The 23978-nt window shown below is 47.7% G+C and overlaps 1 protein-coding gene across 2 annotated transcripts in view; it reads right to left on the minus strand.

Annotated features, from left to right (window-relative positions):
• Window positions 1-5740: 5740 nt before the first annotated feature.
• The window catches only part of CA12 (carbonic anhydrase 12), a 58556-nt gene continuing 40318 nt past the window's right edge, over window positions 5741-23978 (minus strand). Inside the window, exons 6-11 of one of the 2 annotated variants that reach the window (XM_004056307.5) lie at window positions 22993-23056; window positions 22561-22718; window positions 21091-21217; window positions 10338-10370; window positions 9374-9458; window positions 5741-8583 (exon numbers count right to left, since the gene is read on the minus strand). In XM_004056307.5, coding sequence (XP_004056355.1) covers window positions 8511-8583; window positions 9374-9458; window positions 10338-10370; window positions 21091-21217; window positions 22561-22718; window positions 22993-23056 — 540 coding nt within the window. In that variant the 3' untranslated portion in view covers window positions 5741-8510. The remainder of the gene's footprint in view (window positions 8584-9373; window positions 9459-10337; window positions 10371-21090; window positions 21218-22560; window positions 22719-22992; window positions 23057-23978) is intronic. The other variant, XM_055362532.2, reaches the window with a different exon arrangement.

Consider the following 23978-nt stretch of genomic DNA (forward strand, 5'->3'; position numbering starts at 1 on the left):
TACAGAGATACTATAATTTGGTTAGTCACTCTTCTTTTGATGGACACATAGCATTCTGTACATACTGCTCTTCTGTATAGCGGGGCTGGCAATTTCTGTTTGTGTTTCGGGAAAAGCTCTCTCAAACTGTGTTTTTCCTCTGCTCTCATACCACCACAGTAATATCAACGCAGAAGAAGACTTCCATGACCAGAGGTGTAGGTTTTTTCACCACACACCAAGCAGCAGATGCGGGCTGGGTGCCCTCCAATTCCAACATGATCTACCTGGAGATAGTGTCAGATCCCACAGGTTGGGAGTTCAGTCACCTGAGTCTATCTAACCTGCCCCCTTTTTTTCTTCTCTCTCTCTCTCTTTCTTTCTTTAGATGGAGTCTTGCTCTGTTGCCCAGGCTGGAGTGCAGTGGCACAATCTCAGCTCATGGCAACCTCCACCTCCTGGGTTCAAGCAATTCTGCCTCAGCCTCCTGAGTAGCTGGGACTACAGGCGCCCACCACCACGCCCGGCTAATTTTTGTATTTTTAGTAGAGATGGGATTTCACCATCTTTCCCAGGCTGGTCTCAAACTCCTGATCTCAGGTCATCCACCCGCCTGGGCCTCCCAAAGTGCTGGGATTACAGGCGTGAGCCACCGCGCCCAGCCCCTGCCCCCTTTTTTTCTTTCCTCTTTTCCAGTAATTTAGTCGTTGTATCTAAATTATGCTTGAATCCCGACCACTTAATCTGTGTTTAGCAGACAGTAGTAGTTCATTAAATCTTTACTTTTGAATAAGGAGGTATGAGAAAAAGTTAGTTGGAAGTTAGTTTGAATAATAGAAGGGGGTTAATCCAGATTTCATCCATTGATTAAAAAGGAGTGATAAGCTCCTGGGCTGTGCTGCTTAGTGGCTGTGTGCTCCTCCATGGAAAGGATGTACCATATTCAGGAACACTTTTCAAATGGTTATGTGTTGAGTGGTTGAGGGGAGACACTAGATGCATAAGATCTGTTGTTGGATATCCAGGTAGCTTCGGAAACTAGTTTCAGCATATGAAGGAACTGGTTATGTTACCTATGTCACTAGAAAATTCTTTGCTTCTTCCAGAGAAAGCCAGTTGACTATGTCTTCATCAACAAAGTTGCTATAGGTCTCAGTCTGCCCTTGACCCCATGGGCCCTGTGTTTGGTTGTCTTCATTGCTGGTCATTAAAAGTTAATATTTGAAATGAGTGAACCCAAGCAGAAATAATGACTTTGACTTACAATACTGAGAGGTCATAGCCAACCATGTGAATAGAGCATGCTCCTTTCTGGCCTCCCACCCACAGGGCGAGTCCAAGGGAAGTATGGACTCGCCCTATGGGTGGGAGCCCAGGAAGGTGCATTATACCAGCCTTTGCTGAGCTTCTTCTCTAGAGGGACCAGGAGGAGGTAAGCTCTCAGTGGAAATTCCAGGATGGGACTGAGTATCGTTTGGCTGTGTGTGGGATGGAGGTGGTGGTGGGAGGGACTTCTTTTTTTTTTTTAACAGATTTTTTGAGGTGTAATTGATATAAGATAAATGGCACATATTTAAAATATAACATTAGAATCATGTTCACATATGTGGAGAAACCATCACCGCAATCAAGATAATGAACATATGGATCACCTTAACCATTTCTTATACACTTTTGTAATCCCTCCATTCCCCACTCCACCTCATCCCTAGGTGAAGCAATCTGCTTTCTGTCATTAGCACTGATCTGCTTTCTGTCATTACACTGTACAGCATTAAGAAATTTGTATTAAATGAAATACAGTCATGTGCCACATAACATTTTAGTCAATGATGGATGGCATATACAACAGTGTTCCCATAGATTATAATGAAGCTGAAAAATTCCTGTTGCCTAGTTATGTCATAGCCATCGTAAAATCCTAGTGCAGTGCGTTACTCAGATGTTTGTGGTGATGCTGATGTAAACAAACCTACCACACTGCCAGTTATATAAAAGTATATAGCATATACAATTATGTTATATACTATAAATGTATATGCTGTACAATTATATAGCATAATTGTATATGCTATATACTTTTATATGCTAAAACGACTCTGTTATGGTTTATGAATTTACTACACTGTACTTTTTATTGGTATTTTAGAGTGTATTCCTACTTAGAAAAAAAAAGTTAACCCTAAAACAGCCTCACGCAGGTCCTTCAGGAGGTATTCCAGAAGGCGTCGCTATTCATAGGAGATGACAGCTCCGTGCATGTTATTGTCCCTGAAGACCTTCCAGTGGGACAAGATGTGGAGGTGGAAGACAGTGATACTGATGATCCTGACCCTGTGTAGGCCTAGGCTAATATGTATATTTGTGTCTTAGTTTTAAACAAAAAAGTTTTAAAAAAAATTTAAAGGCTTATAGAAAAAGGATATAAAGACAGAAAATAACTTGTACTGCTGTACAGTATGTTTGTTTAAAGCTAAGTGCTATTATAAGAGTCCAAAAGTTAAAAAAATGGAAAGTTTATAAAGTAAAAATGTTAGAGTAAATTTATTATTGAAGAAAGAAAAGTTTTCAATCAATGTGTAGCATAAGTGTACAGCATTTTATAGAGTCTACAGTAGTGTATAGTAATGTCCTAGGCCTCATACTCCCTCCACTCACTCACTCACCCAGAGCAACTTCCAGTCCTGCAAGCTCCATTCATGGTGGACCATTTTTAATCTTTATAACATTTTTACTGTAATTTTTCTATGTTTAGATACACCAATACCATTGTGTTACAATGGCCTATAGTATTCAGTACAGTAACATGTTGTACAGCTTTGTAGCCTAGGAGCAATAGGCTGTACCATCTAGCCTAGGTGTGTAGCAGGCTGTACTATGCAGGTTTGTTCACACGACGATGAAATCTAATGATGAATTTCCCAGAATGTATCCCTGTTGTTAAGGGATACATTGTTAAGCGGTGTGTGACTATATGTATATATATATGCACTATATATACACACACTATATAGAGAGACACACTATTTTGTGTGTGTCTCTGTGAGTGTGTGTGTGTGTGTTTATTCCTTCTCTCCAGTTCAGCCTTAGGAAAAGGGAAAGCTTGTGAACGTGTCCTCGGGAACTTGGTTTGCTGAATTAACAGGTGAAGGTAACATCTCAAGAGCTCAGTAGACCCTTCTGCCCAAATGCAGTTGGCAGTCCTTGGTCAGGCTTAACCTGAGTGGAGGCCAGGGATTAGAGCTACCAAGCAGATTGCAGGTGGGAGGTTGTGGTTGACTTTTTGGAAGTCATTAGTACAAATGCTTTTAGTGCCTTTAGCCCCTGGGGTTTTACAAGGTCACCGTGTGATTGGGATAAGCACGGTAAACTCTACGACCAGAAGGTGTTTCCATGTCACTGGGGCTGTGGAGGGTGGCCCTAGCACTGTCACTAAAAATCCGAGGGCTGTGGGAGCTCTGGGAATTTGGTTTAGCCAGAGCCACCTCCTCTTTCCCACTTGGAGGCTAGGGGCAATGCTGCGCCTGACCCTGGGTTGTGCAATGGAGTGAAGGGGACTTAGGGCAGTCAAGAGGCAGAGGCATTGCTGAATTCCTGGGTGGCTTGCAGTCATCATGATACGCTGACCTGGTTGCAATCATTTTTATGGTGAATTATTCAATACAGCAAAGTAATCTGGCCCTTATCTCTGCCCAGTCATTCTATAATGAAGAGGCACGGGGTGGAGGCCGGGGACACCCTTGGTGGCATTGTTGGGCCACATACCTTTCCCCTCACATCCTGCGACAGCTGAATCCGAGCCCAAGGACCACGTGCGGGGCGGTCTCCAGTGTGGATGGCAGCCCGGCTGGAAGGCACTGGCAGGTGGTCCCTGCGCCCCAGAGGCCCCGTTTCCTTCCGGAAGCGAGGCTGCAACTGCTCCAGATACCCAGCAGGAAGGCCACGTGACAACGGGAGGGGCACTCCTGTGTGTGTAGGGGCGAGGGGGTGGCGGTGCCAGGGTCCTGCAGTTCACCAGGTGCCCACGTGCCTGCCACCCTAGCGCCATTCACTCCCGACCGCGGGGACCTGGGGCGCGGCCGGGCCCCCTGCGGCGAGACGAGGAGGTGTGGGGAGAGGAAGAGCGGCGTCCACGATGTGCTCATTTAGGCTTGATTTTCCTCCTGCCCTCCTGTCTCCCTCCCTGGCTTCACCCACAAGGCTTTCTTCTCGGGCTGATTTCTGTGGGAGCTCTCTAGGCAGAACCCTCAGTCTCTGAAAGTCGGGTTCGTCGTCCCGGTCTGCGCAGGGCATGGATCTTGAGCGCTTGGAATGTGCCTCAACTGAGAAACGCTACTTTATTTTAATAAGTTTACATCTAAATGCCTATCATTGATTCCATTATTTGGAAAACAACTTCTAAGTGTGTTTGGAGCAACTCGGATATTGGAATCTTTTAAACTGTAAATTTTATGAAATCTAAATAATGACCAAATATCTACAAGGAAAATCTAGCATCTGAATCGAGTGTGCTGTCAGTGTAAAACACACACCAGATTTCAAAGATTTACACATGAAAATACTGGTTACATGTGGAAATGATAGTATTTTAGATCTGTTGGATTATCTAAAATTAAATTTAAATTAATGTCACTGGTTTTTTTTACCTTTTTCTAGTGTGGCTACTGGAAAGTTTAAATTTCATACGTGTCTCATGTTATATTTTATTACATTTCTCTCGGCCTGTGTGCTCTAGATGGTCGATTTGGCTGGATTGAGATGAGGTAATGGCCATCCTAAAGGAGGGCCTGAGTTCCCTCTGCCGACCTATGGCTCTCACTGCTATGCCTCCCTGATCATTCAGCCAGTGGATGTGGAATTCAGGGAGATGAGAGATGCTCATTTCCTGCTCCAGGAGTGCTCTCCCCAGTGGGGTGGGAGCAAGTCCAAGGAGTGAGTGCTTCGTGGGAACTCTGGCTTCCCGGCTGTCTTCATGCCTGTGCGTGGCCATGACACCTGGCAGGACGCCAGAGCAGGGAGAGCGGAAGCATCCTGTGTTCTAGCAGAGTACAGACCATCAGAAATGTTTCAGTTCCAAAGCTGGGCCAGGTACTGTCACCCACTGGAGCCAAAGTACCCTTGAACAGTTCACCTCTCTCAGGCTTAGGGTGATTATAGTGAAAATTGGATGCTTTTCTAAATAATGCAAACAATGATGGTACCTATTTTATAACCTTTACTGGACCGCCTCTTTTTGCCCCAATCAGAATGTGAAGTCTGGATTTAGACAAAAGATTATTTGGAGGGGTGATAGTATGTTTTGCAAAAAGAATTCAAAATAAGGTAACAGGCAACCAAGAGGGGCTGCCCACCTACTAGGTTTAATACTCTCAGGAGTAAAGAGACATAGGACCTGTTCCCTGTATCATGTCCCCTTGGTTGGGAACACCTCCCTCTTTTCCATCCATCTGTTCAAATCTGAGCTATTAGTTCAAGGTGCAGCTCCGATCCCACCTCCTCCAGGGTCTTTATTTGATTCCTCTAGGCTTCCCAGCACCATTAAGCAGCTTCGTGACCTGCAGCCACACATGCCATAGGCCTCCATCCTCAGGAAAGTGATTGAGTCTATCAGCTTATTTTCCTTTGGAGCCAGGTTCTAAGAAGTGGATGCGAGTGACATTATTATTCTGATTAGTTACCTATCCCCATAACAGGGAGCTACAGAGTGCTTTGCAAATAGTAATGCTTTAACCTCACCTCCAAAAAAAAAAAAAGAACAGCCTGATGTGAAAAACATTTATAATTTCTTGTAGTTATAGTGTGTATCTTCATTATAATCATTCTTACAATAAATACAGAAGTGCTAAACAGACCATTATCACAGTGGCCTATGGGCTGAGGCACAGGAACTGAGGGGTGCTGCAGACACCAGTGCTTCTCCAGGGCTGGCCAGGACACTTTCAGAGAGGCTAGTGAAGAGGAGAGGAATGTAGGGTGAACTTGAAATGTGATTAATAGAGTCAATGCAGCACATGCTAGAAACAGATACAGAGTTTTTTGTTGTTTTTTGTTTTAACTGTTTTACCAGATGATACTAAAGAAACAGAACAGAGAAAGAGATTCAAGATCTCACATGAGTGAGAATCCAGGGTCTTCCCCTCTGGCCCTGGCCCCAGCCTGGGCCTTGTTTTTGCTATTTCCACCTAGGCATCTGCCATGCAGCAGAGTTAGGAGCGTGTGGGCGGCTGCTGAGCCTCACACACCACAGTACTGGCATCCTTCAGGGGCAGCTGGCATCAGTGGAATGAGTGCGGATCTGAAGAAAGGTTTCCCAGTTCCAAAGCTGGACCCGCAGGAATCCTGTGAGGATTTGCAAAGACATTGATAGTGTTGGTTCTTGGAGCATCTTTCTGCCTCCCGGGCTTTGTCTGGTCTCAGCCTCAGGGCTGCAATCCAGGGCTGTGCTGAGCAGCAAGAGGAGAGGAGAAATGCCACTGTCTTGCACCTCCCAGTAAGTCTCCCTTTTCATGAACAGCCCTTGTGCCAGGTACAATGGTCTCTCTATTCTCTCACAAAACTCATCCACAAAAGATATACAGAGTCTTTTGACAGACAGTCCCACTGCTCTGGAGCCCTTTATGTTCATTTCTGATTGACAATTTTGGACCAAGGCCAAGAGGCCCCCTAATTCATGTTGCTTCGTCATGAGGGTTGTCCTTGTCATCTGATGATGCATGAGGCATGCTAATGGCAAGGCCGGAATGCCACCCCAGGCTTCGAAGCTGTTAGAGGTCTTGAGTGCACACACACACACAAACACACAGAGAGACACACACACATCTGAGCTCCCACATCTGAGCTCCCATTAGGTCACTTGTAACTTTGCCTAGCAAAACAGGCTCCCAAGACATAAGGCTTGCCATCATTGTGAAAAGTTGTGATGGTACAGAAGAATTTTTTTTTTTTTTTTTTTTGAGATGGAGTCTCGCTCTGTCACCCAGGCTAGAGTGCAGTGGCATGACCTTGGCTTACTGCAACCTCTGCCTCCTGGGTTCAAGCGATTCCAGAAGAGAGAATTCTTAGAGTCAGAGGGAGGAGTAGAAGGAAAAAGATATTTAAAAAGCTATGCTTCAAGAGGACATTTCATGCTGTCAAAATGAGATTGTGAATCAGAAAGTTCTCGGGGAACTGCAAGGTGCTCTCAACTAGGGGTCGGTTCCTTCTCAGTCATGGCACTGACTCATCTCCACAGGGTTCTCACCTGCGGGAGGAAAATGGAGGAGTTGCGCCTGTCAGAAACTGTCTGTGTGACTCGGGGAAGAATATGGAGTATCTTAGTAGCATTCCATTATTACTTGCCCCTAAATACATGATGCCAGCCCCCTGCACAGATAACCTCCTGCTTTTACAGCTTGAAATATATTTGATCTAAACCACGATTTGACATCTTCAGAGAGAGAGAAGTAGATAAAAGTCTCCATTCCAGGTTGGCAGTAGGGATCCTGCAGAAGTGGCTGAAATGAAATTTGGCCTACAGAGAATAAGTTCTACAGTCATTTTGTTTCTGCCTATTTCCTCCAGATTCAAAGGCAGATTGGGTCATCTCGGAACTCATGTCTCCTCCAGGACACAGCAACAACACATTTTCAAGGAACAGCCTCATTATTTGTAAAATCTGTAGAGTATAAAACATAACTGCTCCACTGACAGGAGGTTGGATTTGGACTTAATATTGTATTGTTCTGTCCTTACATTATGGCTTGATAAACAGAATGTGATTCCAATTCTGATTCCAAAGTGAGACTCTCCCAGATCATCCATGTCTTCTCATTCTCTTTGTCCCTCTAGCTCTCTCTCCCTTCTCATCCCCACCAAGAAGTGGAACTTGAACCTGCCATTCCCTAAGGTCTGTGCAGTGTCTGTGATCCAGAGGACAGGACTGTGAAAGTGTCCCTAATATATCACAATGTATATCTCTTGTTTTCTTTTTCTCTCTACAACTTGATCCTTCCTGTCCCCATTTGTCCCCGAGTTGTAAGGTGCAGATTAAAGGTTTTGTCATAGCAGAAGGAAATCAGAGGGAGATGCCCCGTCTCCAGAGGAAAGAAGTTGAGTTTCCCAAGCAAAACCTAAGCAGAGAGTGCACATTCTTGTCTGAAAGCTTGGAGAAGCAGCAGAATTTCCAGGACACTTGAAAGCACGCTCTGGCAAAGCCCCGGATGAAAGCGTTTTCCAACCATTAATGGCCCACCAGCATGGCTTGGTTTGTGATCCCAGAATTCAGACCACTTCACAATCTCACACAGTTACAGCAAGCAGCTTAGAGTTCCTGCTGCTTGGTCTGAGAGTGCATCCCATCCATTGATCGGATGGCTCTGGGGTGGCCATGGTCCCAAGGCAAGGAGGCACCCAGCAGAGGATCCCTGGGGCCTGGCATGTTTGCAGATTGAGCTACAGAGAACACCTTGAGGTGTCGCAAGTGTCCAGAGAGCCGAAGTGGGTAGGGTCCAAAGCAAGGTCCTTTCTGGATGTGCCTGGGAGCTCCGGGGACCTCAAGCGTGGGCCTCAGTCTCCATCTTGGTGGCTGGCTTGTAAATGACTCCCTTGTTATCACCTTTTTTGATACTAGAACAAAAAGAACACATAAGTCTTGTTAGAGAGGAGAGCGAGCAAGCCAGAGAGCAGCCTGACTCAGGTATGGAATGAGGCTGTTTTTAAAAGTTGGATTCCTCTCTTTGGGACCTTTCCCCAGTTCTGTTGGTCTTGGGAGGGAGTGTCACCAAATAAAGCTTTAACAAAAACAGAATTTGTTCGTTTTCCAACTGTTCTCTTTCACACCTAACAATAGTAGACCTATATTTTGAAAGAGGTCTCGTTGTCACCCCCCTCTTCAAACCTCTGATTCCATAACAGGGTTCCCAGAAACCTTTGTATTTTTCATACCCCCCCAAATAAATTAAGTTTTAGGAAAAGCCAAATGTGACAATAAAAACATGGACAAAGGGCATGAAGAGTTAATGTGAGTGAGAGATCAGGTTTTCCTTCATCTTTCTTTTTGAATTCATAGACCAAAAAGCATATGTAAAGATCTTGATAAGAAGACAGCCTTGCTGCTTAACTTCAGGCACAAGCCCCAAGTCAAGAGACTCGTCCAAGGCCATGCAATAGCAGCAAGCAAGGCACACACGCTTCCAAATCTGAGCACAGTGACCCCTGAACCCTTTGAACGACCAGGGTCACATGTGCGTCTCATGCAAAGGAGACCAGGGCACGGGTGCTTTGGGGACGGCCCTCCTAGGGTAAGTGGTGGTCCAGGTGACTGCGGCTCTTCATGCCACAAAGCTGCCTTCCCAGGCAGACTAATCATCATGGACACATAGCTGCCCATTCCCATTTTGGACCCAAACCAGCTCACCTCTTCCTTCTGAAAAGCCAAATGGACACCACCACCACAATACAGATGCCAAGAATGCCAGCCAGGGCCAGTGAGAGGATGATGCCTGGTGAAGAGGTAGAGGGCACACATTACACTCCTTCCTTCCCCTCCATCTTAGCCCATGGCCCCCGGGTGTGAAATCATGGCCCAGCTGCATAATCGTCCACAGAAAGGAATAATTTCCCCATCCCTGTTCTCAGATTCTGGTCTTTGGCTTAGTGGGACTGGCTGGAGTATTTTGAGGTGGCCATTTGCAAATTCTAGTGGTTTTCCAGCAGAGGCTCTCAAACTTACACAAGGGTCATCTGAAGAGCTTGTTTAAAATGTAGGGTTTTTTTTTTTTTTTTTTAGCCCAACCCCCAGAGATTCAAATTCAATCTGTTTGGTGCAGGGCCCCAGGAATCTGCATTTTGCCAAATACTTACAGCTGATACTGATGCACGTGGTCCAAGAACCACACTTTGATAAGCCCTGGGCTACACAAATAAGAACTTACTCTGTCTTTGCCTGCTGGATTTAAGGCCCATTGGCTGTCTCTATCAGTTTTGCCCCCAAGTTCCATTGCACAGTCCTAAGCAGTCCCAGATGACCAGTAGTCCATTGCCAAGGTCATGCGGCCTGTCAGCTGACCTCCACAATGGGCTCTGGCATGTTTTCAGCAACAGCCTCCCACCATGACCAAAAGAAAGTCTTAGATAGGTTCTTTGAATACACACATGCTGTAGAGTGATTGGATCTTTCATTAGAGGAACATTTGATTGGCAGTTCATCTTTGAATCACAGAGCTACTTGAGGGTAAGACCCATAGCAAGGAGAGGGCCAGGAGCCACAGCAATAGTACAGAGAAGCAGAGAGGACGGGCTGGATCACAGACCCCGATCACACCAAGAATCACAGTGATCACCCAGCTGCAGCATGCACGGCCGGCTGCCCAGCCACATACCCAGACTCAGTCCTGCCGCAGTACAGACTTGCACTTAAAAGGGGAGAGGAAAAGACGAGGTTACTCTAGAGTCAAACCACACTGGATTTGAGCAGCGTGTTGAGAGATGCTCTACCTTTTGTTTGGTCTTAGGCAGACAGGCCTCTAGGGATGTCCACCCTTGGCTCAGGGATTGCCTGATGAAGTACAGGAAATCGCCCATCTAGGGAATTCATACTGCAATCCCTCCTTCCGATGCTCCTTTTTTTTTTTTTTTTTTTTTTTTTTTTTGAGATGGAATCTCGCTCTGCCACCCAGGCTGGAATGCAGTGGCGCGATCTTGGCTCACTTCAACCTCCGCCTCCCGGGTTCAAGCAATTCTCTGCCTCAGTCTCCCGAGTAGCTGGGGTTACAAGCACCCGCCACCACGCCCAGCTAATTTTTGGATTTTTGGTAGAGATGGAGTTTCACCATCTTGGCCAGGCTGGTCTTGAACTCCTGACCTCATTATCCACCTGCCTTGGCCTTCCAAAGTGTTGGGATTATAGGCGTGAGCCCCTGCGCCCGGCCCCGATGCTCCTTTATCAGCAGTTTCCTGGCTAGGGCAAGACTTCACTTGAGTTTTTTTTGTTTGTTTGTTTGTTTGTTTTTTGAGACAGAGTCTCGCTCTGTCACACATGCTGGAATGCAGTGGCACAATCTTGGCTCACTGCAATCTCCACCTCCTGGGTTCAAGCAATTCTCATGCCTCAGCCTCCTGAGCTGCTGGGATTGCAGGCGTGCACCACAACGCTTGGCTAATTTTTGTATTTTTAGTAGAGATGGGGTTTTGCCATGTTGGCCAGGCTGGTCTTGAACTCCTGACCTCAAGTGATCCACCTGCCTCGGCCTCCCAAACTATGGGGATTACAGGTGTGAACCACCGCACCCAGCCAAGATTTCAGTTTTTAATACAACATGGCCAAAGAGGAAAGGTGAAGAAAGGTAGGGATCAAAGCCTGCTTGGGCAGGCTCCTGTCCACGTCCCTGTTACCTGCCTCACTTCCTAAGCAAGGAATCCATCACCAGACTTCTCCCCCAGCCCATCAGCTTGTCATCATGGTTTGGTTCTATTTTTGCTTTGTCCCTCCTGGACAAACTCCTTCACCACATCAGCCCCACTTCTCTGCTCCATGGAACCAGGGGATTACGGCTTCAACCAGCAAATTACTGTTGGGGATAAATAAGGTGAGAGAGAAGTCCTCAGTGTGGCTGAACCCGTGCCCAGCTACCTAAGTCTCACAGTCAGCCTACTAGGCACCTCCTGGGGGGAAAATCACATGAGAATCCATTGTCTTGAGTGAGCAGAGGATCCCAGTCATGAAGTCTCCCCTGAAAACCCCCAGCCTGTTTTTTCCAAGGTTCCCACAGCCATTCCCCATTCTCCTAATCAGGTCCTTTGTCTAAAGAAAGTGTAGATTTACACGTACCCTTCTGTCTGGTGGTTTTCTCATCTCAATGGAAACTTCTAGCATGTGTGTGTGTCTTGGAGGAAGAAGAGGTATTTGTTCTAACTCACATTGGGAGCCACAGTTGTACAGATGGTGGCCACCCAGCCTGACACAGAAGATCATGTGCCCATAGAGCCCACAGTGGTGGCTGAGGCCCTGGGAGAGCCCTGGTCAAGTGTAAGATGCCAGCAGGGGGCCAAGGACTCTCCTTTGGGGCCCTTAACAGCCTGGGGAACCAAAGCTGAGGCTACAGGATTAGGTTTTGCTCACTGCCCCTTCTCCTGTCCTATGGCCCAAGTCTAGCTGATTCCCCAGGAGCCGTCAGCCGTGTGCTTTTCCGATTGTCTTTTTCTGCAATCTCACATTGAACCTGCAGAGCCTCCCTCGTCCAAGGCTGGGCCCTGAGGGTTCCTGGTCTGGCTTCCCCAGGTGGCACTGGGCTGCTGTGAGGGTTAGCAGAGCAGGCAGGGAGAAGAGCTGTCCCCAAGGACAGGGAGGCCTATTCTCCCTGCTCTGCTCGCCACCACCAGCTGCTCATGACCTCCCAAGTGGCAGAGAGTGGCTCCACTGGCCAGACTCCCTGCCCCAGGCCTCTTCGTGTAACCTGAACACAAGGACCAGCCTGTGGCTTGGGGAGGTGCTCAGGACATGAGTCTCCACCTGGAGGCAGCTTCCAGTGTTTGTACAGCACAAGCTCTGTTTCCTGCAGGGCCTGTGGCCTCTGCACAGTGGAACTTGGTATTAGGGTTGGTTGTTTCTTTTTTAAATGTAACCAGAGACCATGGTCCCTGGAATCTTAAAAAAACAAACATAATAAACCTAGCCGTGGTTTTTCTTCCCAACCCTTTGATGAAATACACTCTCGTTCTTTGTTCCTGAAGCTCCAGATGCTTGTGGTGCCAAACCAGTTCTCGCCACCTGAAGACTATTACTAGGAAGGCTTACCACCTGGCTAAGCCATCCAGCCTGGATGGTTTCTAAACTCATCTCTTTCACAGTCACCTCAAACATTCTGAGAGTCACACAGGCCCCAGACCACTGAGTGGCCCAGTCTGTGGCTGCTGGGGGTACCCTTCATGCCTGGTCTTGGGGAGCTGAGCAAAGTCTATGGACAGCAAGGCCCCAGCAAGGGTGGGGCTTTTCTCAGGGCACATGCCCTGCGTGGTGGCTTCTCTGGAGGGAGAGTCTGGCTTCCCCCGGTTATTATGCGGGGTTCCTGTTGGTGGTCCTGTAAGCAACAGCATAGTTGAACCCAGTGCTGTGACCTGGGATCTTTGCTCCTTGAGGACCACTTGTCAAGGCCTAAATGGACTCTCCTTGGAAACAACGAAATGAGACCAAACAGGCATGAAGACAAAGAAAGCCCCAGAGACTGGGACAGATACTTTTCAGCCAAGAGTTTGATATAGCAAAAACGAAGCAGCTTGACTGAGCCAACATCATAAGCTGTTAAGGAAAAGGAATGCTGGCAAGGGTGTCGCCTGATAGTTCCACCACCTCAGGAAGCCCAGGGCAGGAAGGTGTTGTTGCACGCTGTCCCCGCCAATCGAGACAGCACCAACCATCATGGAGGCTCAGCTTCTTTGCAGAAATGGGCTTGAGTCCCATTGGAGGCAGATGCCAAAACATCTGTTATCTAATGGGGGAGAGAAAGTCAGCGAGACTTTCAGGACACAGGGAGAACTGTCAGGGCAACCAGAGAACTAGAGCCTGAGTGCGAAGCCAAAGCCTGTTTCCCAGCAGAGCCTCGGCTGGGTGAGAGCCCAGCCTCTAGGACACTGTAGAGAACAGGCATCAAAGATGGTACAGGGAGGGGCAGAACTAGAGAAATTCACTTTCAGGTTAAAGAAATGGTTTGTTTCTGAATAGGAAAGAAGGGAGGTGATTCCCACAGAAGAACAATGGGACAGACAGTAGAAATGGAGAAGGGCTAGGTCACAGAGGTGGCCCAAGAGAGGCTTCGAGTGACAGCCCAACAGAAGGAGCTCTGGGGCTGGCTCGTAAGAGGGTGCACACCATGAGGATGTGGGAGAGCCGCCTGTTCACAAAGTGCTCGGGTATGAGTCAGGGCGAGCAGAGAGACGGCAGTGTGACACACACAAGGAAACCACACAGATATAGAAGAACTCGATGGTCACACGCCTTGCCCAGGAAGGTACAGACACCCGGAGAAGGTCGGTGAGCTGCTTGCCACAAGGGCCTTGCTACCTGTTCTGGCGGGCCCAGGAGCTGCGTCTTCCACTGGCATCTTGCTGGACCGAGGGATGCTGGTTAAGGGCTTTTGAGGTCTTCTGAAGCCTCAAGCATAAACACAGAAGAGTCCAGCACGAGGAACAAGCACCTCACTTTCACATCTGGAGGTTCCTGGAACAACAGTCTAGTATTTTCTGGCTCTATTTACAATTCTGTTTGACTGTGGACTATAATCCTTTTCAAGTATTATTTTAAAGTACACACTGTTTACATAGATGGCATGTTATGTAGTGATATCCTTAGCCACCTCCAGCCTTGTAAAAGGTCAGAGAGTTTAGATTTATCAGGGGTTTGATAGTTTAAATACACAAAATCTGTTAGGAAGGTAAAAACCCCCTTATTATTACACCTAATAAAAAATCAGGGAATCAAGAAACTGCAAATCCAGTGCTATCTTCAGACGATGCTTTGCCCAGACAAGGAAGATGCCCTCACCACAGAGTGGAGCCATCTTCAGAGGACATATTTAACTGCGGAGTTTTCCTTATGAACGCTATGCAACCCAAAACAAGAATTGCTACAAAGAAATCTGCCAACAAGATAGTACCAGATTACATGGGGGAACTGGTTTTATACAGCTGTGATGGGACTGAGGGCTTTGCCTGTAGATAGCAGGAATGCAGGCCCTGCAGACAGCACTTTGCTCTGAAGGGCCTAAATCCCAGAGCCTCAGGGGCAGGTTACAATGCTGGCACTTGGTGCTTGGCACTCTAAGCTGTCTTCACTGTCCCTGGGGAAAGAATGGGTGGCGGGACGGGGGCCTTTGATCCCTATCAAGGCAGAGCTACAGAAGGCACAACAGCATCTCTAGGCAACTTCCTCCCAGACCTTCAAAACTGACAGCTAAGTTCTGATCTTTAATCTCTCTTAAACAAATGGGTTGATTTTTAACATTGTTAGCAAATGGAGACCACAGAAAAATAAGACAATAAAACTAAAAGGTGACAACTGGCCAGGCTTATGTGTAAATCATTCTGCAGAGAAGACACTGACGAGGCGAGGGAATTGGAGATGGGTCAGGGACATTCTTTCAACAAGCTTATATTGAGTGCCAGACACCATGCCAGGCATAAAAATGAGTAACACGTCAGTCATCCCTGGCCTTAAGGAGCTTGTAGTATGTGTATAATATGTACGTATTGTTCTTTTTCTGTTCGTCTTTGCTGTGTGGTAATAATTACTCTATGGTGTGTCAAGTAACATAACAGAGATGGAGACGTGGTTCTGGCTGCACTGAGGGAGATTAAGTCACCTTTAGAGGGATGGGGAGGACTTCCAGGAGGACGTGATTAGAGTTGGGTCTTGAAAGAATTTTCCAGATGGAGGAGGGAGGGGGCATCCCAGACATCAAGTGTGTGTACTTGAAAGCATCTGCCCTACAGTTTTGGGGGCTGAGGCTAAGAGGGCAGGGATGGGGCTGTGGGGAGATGATGTGGAAGGATCGGCTAGGGCCCCATCACCAAGGGTGGGTCCAGCCGTCTGCCCGGCCCCTTTTCCCATTGTCTTTCCTGAACATAGTCTGCCCAGTGCCACGGGCTGTGTTTAAGAGCAAGATGACACCCACCATGGGGTTTTCTGTCCCCCATAGCGCATAACTCGGACTGTGCTCAGGAAACATGTGGTGTGTTAAAGGGACTAGGACCTCACTTCTTAGCACCTTGGACCAGTGCTCCTGACTGTTTGGCCTCTGACCCAGACCAGCAATTGAAGGTGGAAATGATGCTGGCTAATCATTTGGATCCTTTGGGAGAATCAATGATATTCTTTCAGCTAATAGCTTTTATTTATAAATAGAAACTTTAAGAAATACAAGGTCAATAATGATAACACATGCATTCTAGCCTCAAAAAATTAGATAATTAGCCATCTTAGCCATGTATGATTTCCTTCTCCCTCCTTTTAAGGTTTCATAAAATTGCCCAGGTCTAGGCTTAAGCAGATCCTAATTGCAGGACTATAGATTTGCCCTTGCGGTTTGCTGCCTGGCACCCTCGTCTGAGGGTGCCGTAGCTGGCTCTGGTGGGTGACATGCAGTTGCTTAGAGCAAGCCCATTAATTATGTGATTATAGAAACTTCTTGGCTTCCTTTTGTCCCTCAAGTTTCCATGGCCCTGACATGTTGAGCACAGGGCTAGATGGTGTTAGCATTTTTGTCTGATGGGCTCTTGCTTTATTACCCAGCATCTGGGCCCAGTGTTGGTGCCATTGGCTAGGAGGAGGTGAACTCAAAGGAACCAAGAACCAGGCCAAAGCCCTAAGCCTGAGCCCCTGTGATGTCCCCCTGCCTCTGCCATCTTTCCCCTTTCCCACTAAGAGCACCCGACTTGAAACCCGAACTGGCCCGAGGACATGTCCCCTCCCAGGGGCCCACCTTGAGGACGAGTCTTGCTTTCTCCTTCAGCTCAAATCTTCCAACTGCCACTTGGAAGAGGCACTTTTTTTTTTTTTTTTTTTTCAGATGGAGTATCACTCTGTCGCCCAGGCTGGAGTGCACTGGTGCAATCTTGGCTCACTGCAACCTCCGCCTTCTGGGTTCAAGTGATTCTCTTGCCTCAGCCTCCACAGTAGATGGGACTACTGGCATGCACCACCATGCCTGGCTGGTTTTTTTTTTTTTAAGTAGAGAGGGGGTTTCACCATGTTGGCCAGGCTGGTCTTGAACTCCCAACCTCAGGTGATCCACCTGCCTTGGCCTCCCAAAATGCTGGGATTACAGGCATGAGCCACACCCAGCCAATGGAAGAGGCACTTTTTAAGAATGGAAAAAAGTGCCTGACATGACTTTCACTTTTCCATAAAGAGTGGACGTTTTAACTAAAGGCAACAAGAAACATAACATACAAGAGAGAAAAACTCATACAAAAGGGAGAGAGAAAAAGAATAAAGGGGGGATCCTGAAGAAGTTGCTACTTCAGAGGCATCTGCACCCCTGATAAAGGATTTGTACACTCCTAAGGGTGCACAGTTCTCTCTCACGCTACGTCTCTTGGTCTTACCCAATCATATAAAAAAGAATCTATACTTGAATTCTAAAGGAAGATGGGGAACAAGGTCTCTCTTGGGTTGGTTTGTTCTGCCTCAGTAACTTCAGCCTTACTGTTTCAGGGATAACCATCATCACACTGAAATGTTCATGCCATAAAACAATGAAGACCAGGGCATGTGATATAAAACTCCAGACTCCTATGACATGAGTGAAAACAATGAGTTCTGGGCCGCAGAAACCCTGGGGCAGTGGTTTTCCATCAGGGGAAAACTTGCCCCTCCTGCCTGCACAGAGTTGGCAATGTCTGGAAACAGTTTTGGCTGTTAAAACTGGGGAGGGGCAACTGGCATCTACTGGGTAGAGACCAACGGTGCTGCCAATGCTACAACACACAGGACACCCCCGACTGTAAGAATTATCCTGCCTAAGTTGTCAATAGTGCCAAGGTTGAGAAACTCTGCCCCCAGGCTAAGGTGTAGCTGGACTATAAACCTCTTAAGGACAGAAATCAGGTCCTGTACCCCTTTTCTAAGCACAGTTGAGGAAAATAGCAGGGTTAAGTTAAATGATTCAATCCAAATTGTCCCAACCTGGCTAAACTTCAGATCCTTCCCCAAAGTCCATGTACTTTCTCTCATAGGGAATTTTTTTTTAATTTTTAAATTTTAATTATTTAAGAGACAGGGTCTCACTCTGTCACCCAAGCTGGAGTGCAGTGGTGTGATCATGGCTCACTGCAGCCTCAAACTCTTGGGCTAATGTGATCCTCCCACCTCAGCCTCCCAAAGTGCTGGGATTACAAGCATGAGCCACCACACCCGGCCATCCTAGACAATTTTTTAAACATCACTTTTCTCCTGGCAGAATTTTCTGACTCTGTAGTTCTTGTTAACTTCCAGAGAAAGCCCTGACTAAGCCAGACCCTAATTACAAACATGCCTCAGTGGATGAGGCTACAATTTGAGTCCAAACTGCTCAAGGTTCACACTGACAAAGTCTCATACCATAAACCTGAAACATCATGTTACAGTCTGAGGCCTGCTCCGAGCTGGGTAAGAGAGGCCTCGTGAATGCAGCCCCCTGGGCAGATGAGGTTTGGGCTTTCACCCCTTTGGGGCTGCCTCCTCATTGCTCCTTGGGAAGCAGCCCCACTTGCTGCCTGTGTCTTTGGGAAGTGAAAGGGAGGGGAGAATTCTGGCCAAGCTTCTATAATCAGCCTCCAAATGGACAGGTTTTCCTTGGACTGCCACAGAGTCTCACTCAGAGGAGAAAGCTGGTCCCAGCCTGGGCTTGTGGAAGCACCAGCTCTGGGCAAACCATGGAGGAAGAGCAGTGGCAACGCTGCATTTGGGCTTTGATCTTGACGTCCTAAGCTGGGAGTTGGTCTCCAGACTTCTGCTTAGAGGCCCCTCAAGCTCCCCTATCCAGACTGGGAGAATCTACTGAAGCGCTTGGCTAAAAACCTGCTTACGCTGCCCCACTACAAGCAGCTGCTTAGACACAAGCCGGTCTAAGAAGATGGCTAATTATCCCCAATGCCATAGTCCATCGTTACAAGCGGGGGTTACTTTTGGATGTCAGAGTCAAGTTCCTGCCCGGTTTCTTCTGATCCTCTGTAACTGCCCTCAAACACTGTCCCTGCAATGTAAAGTCAGGATTGGCAGTTGTTAGTGTCCGCTTAACCATCACAACATATTAGCACCGAAAGGACATGAGATCACCTAATCCAACCTGGCTTTTTTTTTTTTTTTTTTGAGACAGAGTCTCACTCTGTCCCCCAGGCTGGAGTGCAGTGGCATGATCTTGGCTCACTGCAACCTCCACTTCCCGGGTTCAAGCGATTCTCCTGCCTCAGCTTCCTGAGTAGCTGGGATTACCTGGCATTTTGTGGCTGAGGAAACCAAGGCCAAAGAAGGGACACGATTTGTCCACAGCATGCAGCCAGGAGGAAGCAGAGCCAGGCCTTGAACCTAGGCCTCCTGACTGTAAGGAGAATATGTGCCACCCCTTCCCTGGGTGTGCATAGGTGAGCTCAGAGAACAGAGACGGCAATGGGGTCCTGGGATCGCGAGCAAAATTCTATCTGATCTATGTGGGCAAAGTTCCTAATCTCCTGGCAGAGTTTTTATGTTTTTGGTTTTAAGAGTTGAAGTAGTTCCATTTAACCCTTGGATACTACATTCTCCACTTAGAAGAATGAGAAAAGACAGCGTTGTATCCATAACAGATATACAGGGATAATTCCATGCACTCAGTTCATTTCCTAGAAAAGAAACTGTTAGTTATCATCACATGGATTTTGAATTTTCAGGAAGGCTACTGTTCACAGATTCTGTTTTCCAACTGAGAAACTGAGGAAAGAGGGAAATGATCTTAATTAGTTGTACCTGGAGAGAAGAAAACACAAAAGACAAATTCTTGGGCAGTTCTTCATGAAAAGACAGAGAATGACATAATCCTGACCGTAAGGATGGGTCAGTTTCTAAAGCTTCCTGGAAAGGGCCTTCAAATACAGTCTCCATATGTTCAACTAAGTTTAGGAGGTGATCGTTACAACCTCATATAATAAGAAAGGAACCCAAAAAAGTGCACCAGGTGAGACGAGGAGAGCAGATTCTGACAAATGGGTTAACGGGTTATCTTTTGTTTTTGTTTTTTGTTTTTTTTTGAGACGGAGTCTCGCCCTGTCACCCAGGCTAGAGTGCAGTGGTGTGATCTCAGCTCATTGCAACCTCTGCCTCCTGGGTTCAAGCGATTCTCCTGCCTCAGCCTCTTGAGTAGCTGGGATTACAGGCACGTGCCACCATGCCCGGCTAATTTTTGTATTTTTAGTAGAGACGTGGTTTCACCATGTTGGTCCGGCTGGTCTCGAAATCCTGACCTCATGATCCACCCACCTCGGCCTCCCAAAGTGCTGAGATTACAGGCGCAAGACACCGTGCCTGGCTAATTTTTGTATTTTTAGTAGAGATGGGGTTTCACCATGTTGGTCAGGCTGGACTTGAACTCCTGACCTCAGGTGATCTGCTTGCCTTGGCCTCCCAAAGTGCTGGGATTGCAGGTGAGAACGGGTTATCTTTAAATATGAACGCCAGGCCCGGTTTGGTCTACACGTGATGCTGGGGATGAAATGGAACTGCACAGACCAGCCATGAAGATTCCCAAGCTGGGAACCAGTCGAGAATCTACAGTAAGAAAGTGAGCTTGAAAGTGAACTCAGAGGTCTGAAGAGGGGTGTGGGCCCCAAAAGTGCTCCCTCACCCCTTTCCCCTGATGCCCAGTTTCCAGCAGTGTTGATGTAGGCACTGAGCAAGGAAAAAGGTTAATGTCCTACTGGGGAGTTATTGGTTACAACTGTGAAAGGGAGAACCGAGCCCTTGTACCTTCCTAATGCTTCCTTGTAGCATTAGGAAGAAACCAAGCTATTAAGTTTTGTTCAATTGGGAACTTATGTGCTTGTGCTTATGCAAGCTCCAAGGAGGTTAGACAAAAATGCAGTGCACAAGGGTGCTTCCTTGCCTAATAGGCCCTGCTACATTAGACATGGATGTGGGTTACGCTCACTGTTTTACATCTAACATAGGAACATTCTTGCTCATTTGGTGGTGGTGCATGAATCACCTGGCCAGGCCTAAGATAGGCTGGCTGCAGCCTTTGATGCCAAGAAAGCCTAGGGAGGGAAGTTAGAAGTCTGATCTCATGGAAAGGGTCCTATCCTGTGTCTTAGAGAAGGGATCATTGTCTGGAACAGAGAAGTCCCCAAGGAATTCTCTCTTCCCCATCTGTGCAAGACTCCCAGGCTTAAAGAGTGCTCTGGTCCATGTGCCTGGGGGCCCCGGCTTTTTGCTTCTCTGCAAAGACTCAGTGAAGGGGGACCCCAGTGAGCCCCACACCTACTCTCACAAGGCACCTGGTTCCCGTGGCAGCCAGGGAGCTCTCAGCCAACTTCTTGAGGGCATCAGTGCCAGAGCTGCATTCACAGAAGATCCCAATGTCTTGGCACCACACTCCCGCACCGCCTCCCCCCAGCACTGCCTCTCCTCACCTTGGGAGAAGGAGGTGTATACCAGCCTCTCATCGAACTTCTGGACCTGCCGGAAGTTGTTGATCATTTCTCTGGGGGAAGGGTCGTCCATGTGTGTGCAGTACAGGGCTGTCTCCAAAGCCAGCAGCTGAGGGCAAGAGCAGAAATAGCCCGCAGGCAGAATGACCTCCTCGCCTGATCCCCTGGGAAGAGGCTAGCTCTCTGCTCTTGCACCTGGGAGAAGCCTCTGGAACCAGCTTCTGTGGGGCCGGGTGGGAGATATTAGAAAGCAGAGGGAAAGCCAGAGAACTGCTTCCCTCCACTGTGGGTGAGTGGGAGCTGGGCAGCGCTGGGTTTATCTTCCCAGCACCCGAGACTTCAGGGAAAGGCAGTGCTGTTAGTTTCCAATTATACCTGGAATCTGCCCTGCGTGGAGGGAAACCTGGGGTGATGGAGTGCTCCTTAACCTCCCACAGAGACTGAGTTCCTCTCATGAACTTAAATTAGAGCCCAGCTCTCAACCAGAGGGTCGCAGGGCTTGTTCTGATGGTCATATCAGAAGGAATAAACGAGGGAGTTAAGAGTTTCACAGGCCATCTGATTGCGGGTTCCATGGCATTTTCGTGCACCTGCATAGATTATATAACCCGTTCCCAAGGCAGTTTCTGAGGTAGGATGTTGCTGCTTCCCCACATGTTTCATCCATCTCTTGGTTCATCACGTCCTCATTCCTGTCCACCCACCTGCTGCCATTTACCAGGTGACTCAGAGCAGAAGCTTACTGTAAAGAGGAGCAGCTGTGAGGCTGCCCTGGACGCATGAAGCTGGGGTGGGGCTACGAGCCAGGGTGTAGTGCTGGCCCCAGCCCCGTCTCCTGGGGAGCCATTTTTGTTCTCATGAATTTAGGCTGTGGAGGACAGGTATGAGCGGTGACATGGAACTCAGATGGCCTAACTTTGGGTCTCAGCTTTGTCACTAACCCGCGGGTGATCCTACAGACTTCTACTCTTCTCTCTCATCTCCTATCAAATAAGAAGCTTTAGAGGTGATGGCTAAGGACTTTGTTCCCCAGTTTGCACTAGACCTTGAGCTTCTTGGGGGCAGGGACCCTCACTTAGTCATTGCTGCAATCCCATCTCTTAAATGATTTCATCTGATCCTGTCTTTATTCTGCCCTGTAAAGGAACCAGGCTCTCTCCTGCCTGGGAAGTGAATACCACCCAGCCACTGAGGATATATTAGCAAATGCAGATTTAGAGCTTTTTTTTAAAATAAATAACTAGGAGACATCTATTCATTTGCCTCGCTTGACTTCTTTTGAAGCTCAGCCTGGAATTTCTGCGGTGCTTTCAGACACCTGTGATATTTGGAGAGGTTTTGAAGAGCTGCCAATGAAACTAAGTGAGGAAATCAAGTCATTGATTGTGATATGGAGGACGATGGGGACTGAGGTGCCGCGTGGACTCTGGCTGAGTCTGGCACGACAGTTACCTGCTCCTGGGAAATTTGCACGGGGTTTCGGAAAACTGTCCAGAGCACAGTGGGGTTGCAAGGGGGTGTGGTCAGGGACCCCCGGTAGCGGTAATATTCAGCGGTCCTCTCCGGAAGCAGCTCTTCAATGTTGAATCCCGGGATGAATGCTTCCTGGCCTAGAGAGACATGTTGCAGAGGTGATAGTGTCAGCCTCCCTCCGTAGAGCATAAGTGCAGCTGAACAAAGCGACTGAGCCTAGAAACATGAACTAGCCCTTTTCAGGGCCATCTAACTCCAGGATCTGGTTGCAACATCATTCAACAACCTGCTGCTCTTAACCTGGTGAACACAGACAGCACCTGCCCCTTGTGTTTGTTTTTCTTAAAGTCACACAGGGCTGACTACCTCCTTCTCCATCAGAGAGTGAATATGCACACAAGGAACCCTCACCTTTGTACTTTACATGTTGAAGGTGACTGAAGATCTTGTCATAGGATGGATTGAAGGAGCCCATCTGCAACAGAGACAGGGCAGGTTAAACTGGGACAGAACAGGTTAGGGTGAGCCAGGATTGACGATTGCTATCAGAAGGGCAAAGCTGTGGGTATGTTGCCACCACTGCCTGAAGGATCCACTTTACCGGACAGTTATGATGGATCATTAGGCTCTTGGGAGTTAGTGTAATGGTCCTGCCTTCTTGCATCTCAGGACGTCCTGTTTTCAGCTTAAGGAGTTGGGCTTGAATGTCCTGGGGCATAGGGTACCGTGTGTGCTCTTGATGATCCAGATATGAGCCTGAAGGCTTTGACTAACATCCATGTCACACAGAACTTAAGGAGCTCTGAGTTCACAAAAGCCACGTCAGACAAATGAGCATGTTGGGAAATGAGGTACATACTGCCTCATTAGGAAAAAAAAAACATGCAAGCCAATCAGAAGACATTCCTCTATCTTGGGATAAAAAAAGAATTCATTCCAGGGTACATATAGAGCAGGGGTGCCCAGCCCCCAGGCTGTGGACCAGTACTGGTCTGTGGCCTGTTAGGAACTGGGCCGCACAGCAGGAGGTGAGCAGCGGGCAAGCAAGCATTACAGCCTGAGCTCCGCCCCCTGTCAAATCAGCAGAGGCCTCCCATTCTCATAGGAGCACAAGCCCTATTGTGAACTGCGCATGCAAGGGATCTAGGCTGTGTATTCCTTATGGAATCTAACTAATGCTTGATGATCTGAGGTGGAACAGTTTCATCCCAAAACCATCTCCCTCCCTGGTCCATGGTCCGTGGAAAAATTGTCTTCTATGAAACTGGTCCCTGGTGCCAAAAAGGTTGGGGACCACTGATCTAGAGGTCCCTTGGATCTAGAGGAGCTTGGATGGCAGGAGTTGTATCAAGAGTTCAGGCATCTGATGGGGCAGATGGAGTCTGATGATCCCTTTC

Source organism: Gorilla gorilla, chromosome 16 (genome assembly GCF_029281585.2).
Source record: "Gorilla gorilla gorilla isolate KB3781 chromosome 16, NHGRI_mGorGor1-v2.1_pri, whole genome shotgun sequence".
NCBI classification, from domain to species: domain Eukaryota; kingdom Metazoa; phylum Chordata; class Mammalia; order Primates; family Hominidae; genus Gorilla; species Gorilla gorilla.